The following is an 8,208-nucleotide window of genomic DNA, read 5'->3' as shown; positions in this document are numbered from 1 at the left end:
TCACTTATCTTCTTTCCCTTCTTTCCTCCCTGTTAACTTATTTAAATCATTTTTCATGTTCTCGTTCCTCAAGGTATAAATGATAGAATTCAGAAGTGGGGTGACAGCTGTGAAAAACACAGATACCACTTTGTCCTCAGGAAGGCTGGTGGAAGAGCCGGAATAGATGAAGATGCGATGTCCCAAGAAAAACGTGATGACTGTGAGGTTGGCTGCACAGGTTGACAGGACCTTGCGCCTGCCTGATGAGATCTGCTTTCTTAGCAATACCAGTATGACAGCGTAGGAGACCACCAGTAAGATGAAGCAGACCACAGAGATCAGCCCACTGTTAGACACAATGAGGATCTCAATGATTCGAGTATCTGTGCAGGCGAGTTTGGTCACCTGGGGAAGTATTCTATCCCAATATCCCTAGGAACTACTGAACTCTTCCAGAAATTCCAACATTTTGGAAAAGTGAAATTGAATTACTTGAAGCATTATAATATATTATATTATCAACCAGTATAATGAAGATATATAGAATTCATAAAGTCTCAAAAGGAATACATAATTTCCAATGAGAGTGAGAGTTTTAGGGAAGACCTTAAGTAAGGAAGTGACTCTTGAGTTAGGCCTTGCCTTGAGGGAGTGAAAGAATTTAATTAGGTTGAAATAAGGGAGGTCCAGCTAGGGATTGAGAAATATATGTGACACAGAGAAAGATTCAAGCAGTCATTGGCAAATAGTTCAGTTTGTCTTGAATTTATAGTACTCAGGAGGGAATAGTTACAGAATTTGGGCAGCTTCTCAGTATATTTATTCTTACTCATCATTAAATCTGATGCTCATCTTCCACTTATAAAGAATGTAATTCTACTTCCCTCTTTTCCCTCACTTTCAGGAAAGTTTATAAAACGCTTTAAACCTGTTCACAAGATCAGAAAATATCAGATTTGACAAAGCCCTCAGAGACCATCTTGTCCAATCCAAACCTAAATCTGCCTTTCCACTTCTTTCACTCATGGCTTCATAATCTTTCTTTTGGACCAAAGAAGAGAAAGTTTAATTATTTACTGCCCACTCCCTTAGGACCACCTTCTAGCCTTTTAAATACTTGAAGAAAGTTAATCCCTCTTTACAGTTTCTCTTCTCCCTGCAAAATACTCCCAGGTCCTTTAACTGATCCTTGAATAATATATCTTGAGTATCCTTGAATGGAGTCTCATCCTTGACTCTAATACCCTAAGATTAAGTATACTGGACTTAAAATCAGAATATCTGACTATAATATAGATCTGACATTTACTGGGGTATGCCTGTGGATAAATAATTTATGTAAATCTTGTATTTTTTTGCCTTTAAAATAGATATAATATTTACATTAATTATTTCACAAAGTGTAGTAGTAGTAGTAAAAAACAGCCCCATTAAAATAATATTCTAAAGTATGCAAAATATATTTCTCATAACTCTAAGAAATGGTATTGTAAATTCCCCTTACTCCTCCAACTCCTGAAAATATTTTATGAAAAAAAGGCTTTAGCAGATTTAAAATTCAGTATGAATTAGCCATATGATGTCTCAGTTTAAAAAAAACCCCTAATAATTCCAAAAGATGCCTGCTGGAAAATGCTATCCACATTCAGAAAAAGAACTTAGGGAGTCTGAATGCAGACTTTCACTTTTTTTTATTTTTCATGTTTTTTTTTCTTTCATTCTATTTCATCTTTCATAACATGACTTCTATGGAAATATGTTTTGCATGATTGTATATATATATATATATAAATAAAACCCATATCAAATTATTTACCATCATAGGGGAAGAGGGAGGGGGAAAATTTGAAACTTAAAATTTTACTAAAAAATGAATACTAGAATTTGTCTTTACATGTAACAGGAAGAAATGCTATTTAAAAGGGAAAAGGAACAAATAGCATTAAAAAAACAGCTAAGATGATAATAGTAACTAGCATTTATATAATACTTTATTGTTTGCAAAGCACTTTTTAGATTTTATCTCATTTGATCCTCACAACCACCCTGGGAGAATGATGCTATTATTACTCTTATTCCACAGATAAGGAAAATGAGGCAAGTAGACAATTGAGTTGTCTAGGGTCAAACAATAAATGTCTGAATTAGGAGTTGAAGTTCCTTCAGGAGAATGAAATACTTCAGGAATAGTTGAATTCACTTCTAGCACTCTAGCTAGGGTGCTGTCTGGCTCTCTAAGATGATCTTAATATAAATATAGTGTCCAGAACCAGTGTTTTTGGTACTGAGCTTCCTAGTATTCAATAAGGACATTAAAAAACTGCTGTGCTACCAGAGAAGGGCAAATAGGATAAGAAAATGACTAAGACCCATGCCATGCAAGGATCAGTAATGCAAATATTGCAAATAATTCATTACATTTTGAGTCAAGAATAGAGGGCTTATTTGGGTAAGGTAGGCATGATACCTGTCTTCAGGTACTTAAAAGAGTATCTTGGGAAAGAGGGATCAGCAATTTGAATGAACTCAGGTGAGGCAGAACTGAGGTAAAAATGTGCAAATTACAGAGAAATAGATTTAAATTCAATAAAACAAAAAATATGATCACAATTACAAGTTTTCCAAAACTGAATGAACTTCTAGGTGAGGGGATGACATCTATTATTCAAAATGCTCAAATTGAGGCTGGATGACCACTTGTCACTGATGCTTCAGATTAGGGTTGTACCATATCATTCATCAAGATGAATTTATTAAGTGTGTCCTATATACTAGGTATTTGGGTTATAAAGAAAGGGAAACACATAGTCCATGACCTCAAGGAGTTTATAGTAGAGATTTAATAGAAGAGATAACATTTCAATAGTAATTACATACAAGATAACTACAGTGTAAATGGGAACTCTAAAGATTGAGATTCTGTGAGAAAACAGCCCACAGTTCAAAAATTACTTATAAATAGAAAAGTTAGAGAGTTGCATGAATATGGATAGTTATCTGTTCTATTTAGCAGCCCCTCCACTCCCTGCTAACTTTCTCAGTGCTGACTTGACTTCTTTGTTCCTCAGTGTATAAATTATGGGGTTCAACAATGGGGTGACAACTGTGTAAAATACAGCCACTGCACCATCCAGGGGGCTTTTGGAGCCAGGTCGGAGGTAGATGAATATGCAAGGAACATAATATACAGTAACCACAGTCAGGTGTGAGCCACAGGTGGAGAAGGCTTTGCGTCTCCCATCTGCTGTACGGATCTGTAGGATGGCATAGACGATGTTTGCATAGGAAAGTAGGATCAGTAGGAAGCAGCTGGCAGCCACAACACCAATGTCTACAAATGTCACCAGCTCATTGATAGTGGTGTTGGAGCAAGCCAACCTCAGTACTGCAGGGATATCACAGAAAAAATAATCTACCTGATTGGGGCCACAGTAAGGCAATCGAAAAGTCAGGGTGGCTTGGATAGCACCATGGATAGAGCCAGCCAACCATGCTCCAGTCACAAGCATTGTGCACAGATGTCCATTCATTAGTACAGGGTAATGTAGAGGTCGGCATATTGCCAGGTATCTGTCATATGCCATTAAGGTATAGAGGAAGCACTGAGTGCTTCCCAAGAAGTGAAAAGAATAAAGCTGGGCCACACATTCTCCAAACTGAATAACTTTGCTGGCAGGAGTGAAGCTAATGATGATCCGTGGAACAATGACTGTAGAAAGCCACATGTCTAGGAAGGAGAGGACACCCAAAAGTATATACATGGGACGGATATGAAGCTGTGGGTCAGACCAAATTGTGATCAGGATGAGCATGTTCCCCAATTGTGTGAAGATATAAATGACTAAGAAGATCAGGAAGAGGAATATTCTCAGATTTGGTGGGTGAGATAATCCCAAGAGAATGAAATCAGTCATTTTGGTTTCCATTGAGTTATTTTTGACTTTTTCCATGTTTTATATTTCCTGAGAAGGAATGGTATAATGATTCAAAAATCGTACAAAACAATGAAGTGGGAAGATTATCTTGGGAGGAGTGGCAAAGATGATGAAGGAGAAGTTGTTTTAGGAGACATGAGATAGGGAGACCATGCTCTCTTCTATATCAGTATGATAAAATCATAGAATATTTGAACTGAAAAGTACTAGTTCAGTCTTTTTTTTTAAATTTATTTTTATTTTTTGAAGTTGCAGAAACAGATTCAGGTTGTTTAAATATTTTAACCTCCTCCTTGCCATCATAGACTTATAGTTGGAAATATTATAAATGTCACTCGTCTAGTTTGATCTCCTCATTAAATAGATGAGGTTTATGTGACTTACCCTATGACACATAAATATGAAATGATTAAGCAAGGATGAAAACTCAGGTTTTCTGATTACTAGTTTATTGATTTCTAGTTCCTAGTCCTGATTCCTAGTTTATGGTTTCTTCCCCATTTAGAGCACACTGAATCTTCATGTTAGTCATAATAGAACAATAGCAATTTTACAAGATAACCTCTCTATAGCATGGTTAGTTGTTAATGGACTAAATATCTTTAGCATTGGAAGATATATAACAGAGGAAGAGGGGTGGAGATCATGGAATAAGAATATGCTTTAATGGAAGAGTAAGAAATGGCAAGTTAGAGGTAAAAGGGAACAAATAGAAGTATTTGAGTTGATATGTAACAAATAGGGGGAGAATACTTCTATCCTGACCCCAATTGTTATCTTAATGATTACTATCTTTTCTACCTTGTGAATATGAATTCAGAACTAGACAAAGGACTTGTATGAATAAATACCGCAGAGGGCTAGGTTTATCCTTTATTTAACTTGAAAAGTCAAGTTTAAAACAAAATTGAAGAAGTGTTTCCAATTTCCAATTTCTTCATTTAATATACATAGCTTGAACTAAAAAAATATTGACTTGGGCCTGGAGATCCGACTGTCTATGATTTTGATTATGATGATTTTTCCTAAAGAACTTAATCTTTTGTATATATTTTTTGTAAAAATGATACACTTTTCTGAAAGAATGCTTTCTAAACATTTGAACATGGAGATTCCTAGTTTCAGTTCTAGATGAATCAAAATTTTGATTTTATTAACTTAATTTTAATCTACTTACAGTTTCATAGTTAAGTCCTTAGTAAAGTCTAGAATCTTATGACAAAATCCTATGAAATCAAGATTTGTTTTATCCATGTAGATCTTTACATACCTCTCTCATTTATGGCAGGCCATATCTACACTTGCTTTGTTGGAAGTCATACTGGGAGAAGGTTTCTTTTTGCTATTTTGGCCTATAAGTGCTTCTCTAGGTGTGATAAAATTGAGTCATTGAGATCCCTTCTTACTCAAATCAGTATTAGTTCATTATGATTTTAAAAGTGTTAATGATTGCTAGCAATGCATATTTAATCAGTTATCTAATAATCAGAATGAGAACAAACAATGTTTAAATCACATCAGAATATAGATTCCAATAGAAGAAGCCTGTAATAGATCTCAAACTTTAATGTAATGAAAATTGTTTGTTTGGGGCAGCTAGGTGGCACAGTGGATAGCACACCAGCCCTGAAGACAGGAGGACCTGAATTCAAATCCCACTTCAGATACTTAATAATTACCTAGCTGTGTGACCTTGGGCAAAGTCGCTTAGTCCCATTGCCTTAAATAATTATTTTTTTAAAAAAGAGTCACATGAAAATTGTTTGTTTGCCAACTATGGAACTTACTTGCATAAATGCAAAACAGTGACACAAATATTTCCATACTATTTTGCTTAAATTACATGACCAACCAAAAGAATGGTTGGTGGTATGGTCTAGAAAGTCCCCCTCCTTTTCCTACTCTCTATTAGTTCTTGGAGCTTGTACTGTCTCTTCTTGCTCAGCCTGTGGAGGAATACCTAGTCAGTGGAGATATTTCATGCTTCGCTTGGTGTGTGACCTTGATGAGGGTATTTTTGCTTATTTCAGCTTATGCTTCCTATGTCAACCAATGAAATTATTCTATATTTTTCACAGCTGCTTTAGAATGTCCAGGTAATAAATCTGGTATCGATTTTATAATTAAAGGTTCCAGAAGGAGGGAGCATCTGAGCTTATGAGAAAGGTCTGAGATCCACTTCAGGTTCCTTTAATAAAGTGCTTTGGCTCAGAATTCTGTCTCAATTTCTCTTTTAGTTGTTGAGGTGATTTTTGTCCCCATAGAGGGGAGGCATTAGGAAACAGGTGAGGCTTTAGTGGTTAATAGAAGGGAAGTACTTTGACAGAAGCAATAAGGAGTGCCTTGAAGGTTGGGGGAATATGTGTATGGGGAACTCAGTGTTTTTGAGGAAGGACTATTAAGGTCAGACCCCAAAGGGACAGAAGGATTTCAGATAGTGGAGTACCCATGGGAGAGGGATCATAGTTGTGGGAGATATAGTATATTTCAAGAAAAAGACTTTAAAGAGAAGGCTTAGGTACAACTCAAAAGAAAGCAAGAAAACTTTACTACTACTCCTCATATACTGACTGTTGAATTTTTAGGCTTTTTGATGTGAGAAAGGAAAACTCAAAGTAGATTCATAAGTTTAAAAATAATTTTTAACAGAGCCACCTCAGATAATCATAGGAATGGTGATAGGGATCAGTCCTGCAATTTCATTGTTAAAACAACTCCCAGAAGAAAATTCTTCTGCCATTGCAAGTTGATAGCTTATTTGAAATCATAACTTTAGAGAATACTGACTACTTGAGGTTGAGAGACTTGCCCAGAGTCAATCAGATAGCATGTATAAGAAGCAAGACTTGGGCTGAGATCTTTCAATTTTCAAGGTCAGTTTTCTTTCTAGTATATTATGTTATGTAATCATATGACAATTTATACAGAATTTTCCCAAACTTGGAATTATATTGGGTTTTGCTCAGATCATCTTGTGAATAGGTTAGGGTGAAATGTAAATCCAAAATGGGAAGAAATGGAAAACTCAGAAATATTATTAAAGATTGCAAACATTTAAATTAAAACAATAATATTTGTTAAAGATGCTTTTGTTAGTGGCTTTATGGGGATGAGAATTTAGGAAATGAAAATGATACTGAAATAGCAAGGAATGTTAGGTATAAGGATTGCTTGACAAGCTTGAGCAGAACTTTAGAATTTAGTTTCCACTAGGCATGAGAGGTCAGGTCAAATGTAGCTCAGGTCTGGATTGGGTGGTTCATGCTTGTCTGGTCTTGTTTCTGAGGAGGTTATGTTCATGCTTGAAATTCTGAGCTCAATGGGGGAACTCAGTTCCTGAACTCACCGGAAGTAGCTCTGAGTTAATAGTAGGAATATCAGATTTGGGTCAGATACTGTAGAACCTTTAGGTAGGACTGATGCATGTTATGATATTTCAGAGTTTGGTTCAAGGTCAGGGGGAGTGGTCCATGGTGAATAACTGTTCACTTCCATATATTTTCAGTATCATAAGTTCATAAGGTTCATAAGAAGGTAGAGAAAGGGAGATAGAGAGATCACTGTGGCTGGGACATATTTTTATTTATTCCAATAAAAATGAGGTCCTATGCTTTCCATATAAGTGATTTGGGTAGGGGTTTGCTTATGGAAAAACATTTGCTAAGTGTCATGCTTCCAACCTATCAGTGAAGTTGTAGGATTATCGAAGGAGTCATGAACTTTAGACTACATCTGATTTCATCAAAGTTCTGCTACTTACCAGCTCTATGATCTTGTACAAGTCACTTAAAATCCTGCAGACTCAGTTTCTTCATCTGTAGGAGAGGGACAATGCAACATTCTCATGAGTGTCAATTGCCTTATAGATTCAAATTTTTGTTGTTAGAATAATGCTTATCACTAAAGAAAGGATCTTAGTGACATGTAGCATTTTTGTGTCTATTTGATTTTTTAATGTACTTTCTTTGTTAAATTAAAAATGACATATTAGTGATCCACCTATTGTTTTTTACTTCAGCTCTCTTCTACTTCTCCCACACAATCACAGTAAGTACTTCTCTAAATTAAGCTTTTCAAAAATTCTTTTACTCAGTGCAAAGAAAAAACCTTTTAAATCTTGAAGATTTCTTTCTTTTTTTTTTGAGTTAAAGGCAAGAGTGACAAACTTGAGCAGAGACAGAGGAATACAGATAGATTGACCAAATAGACAATTGGACACCATTAAAAAAAGTTTGTAACAACTCTGATCTATTTTTAGGAATGTAACTGATTCTGGGAACATTTTTTCATC

At 35.5% G+C, this 8,208-nt stretch overlaps 1 protein-coding gene across 1 annotated transcript; it reads right to left on the bottom strand.

Moving 5' to 3' along the window:
* Positions 1 to 3,932, bottom strand: LOC141520133 (olfactory receptor 10G2-like). Its single transcript, XM_074231961.1, has 2 exons — positions 3,369 to 3,932; positions 1 to 387 (listed from the first exon to the last, which is right to left on the bottom strand). The coding sequence occupies exons 1-2, from the start codon at positions 3,930 to 3,932 to the stop codon at positions 1 to 3; spliced, it is 951 nt and encodes a 316-aa protein (XP_074088062.1).
* Positions 3,933 to 8,208: the final 4,276 nt, after the last annotated feature.

Source organism: Macrotis lagotis, chromosome 4 (assembly GCF_037893015.1).
Source record: "Macrotis lagotis isolate mMagLag1 chromosome 4, bilby.v1.9.chrom.fasta, whole genome shotgun sequence".
Lineage (NCBI taxonomy): Eukaryota > Metazoa > Chordata > Mammalia > Peramelemorphia > Peramelidae > Macrotis > Macrotis lagotis.
This window is presented reverse-complemented; position numbering and strand designations above follow the sequence as displayed.

Bases quoted from the DNA above. Each gene is read 5' to 3' on its own strand.
- LOC141520133 (XM_074231961.1), bottom strand. From the start codon at position 3,932: ATGGAAAAAGTCAAAAATAACTCAATGGAAACCAAAATGACTGATTTC. The intron at 388-3,368 runs GTACTGAGGTTG...ATACTTCCCCAG, and splicing joins TTTTCTGTGATATCCCTGCA to GTGACCAAACTCGCCTGCAC.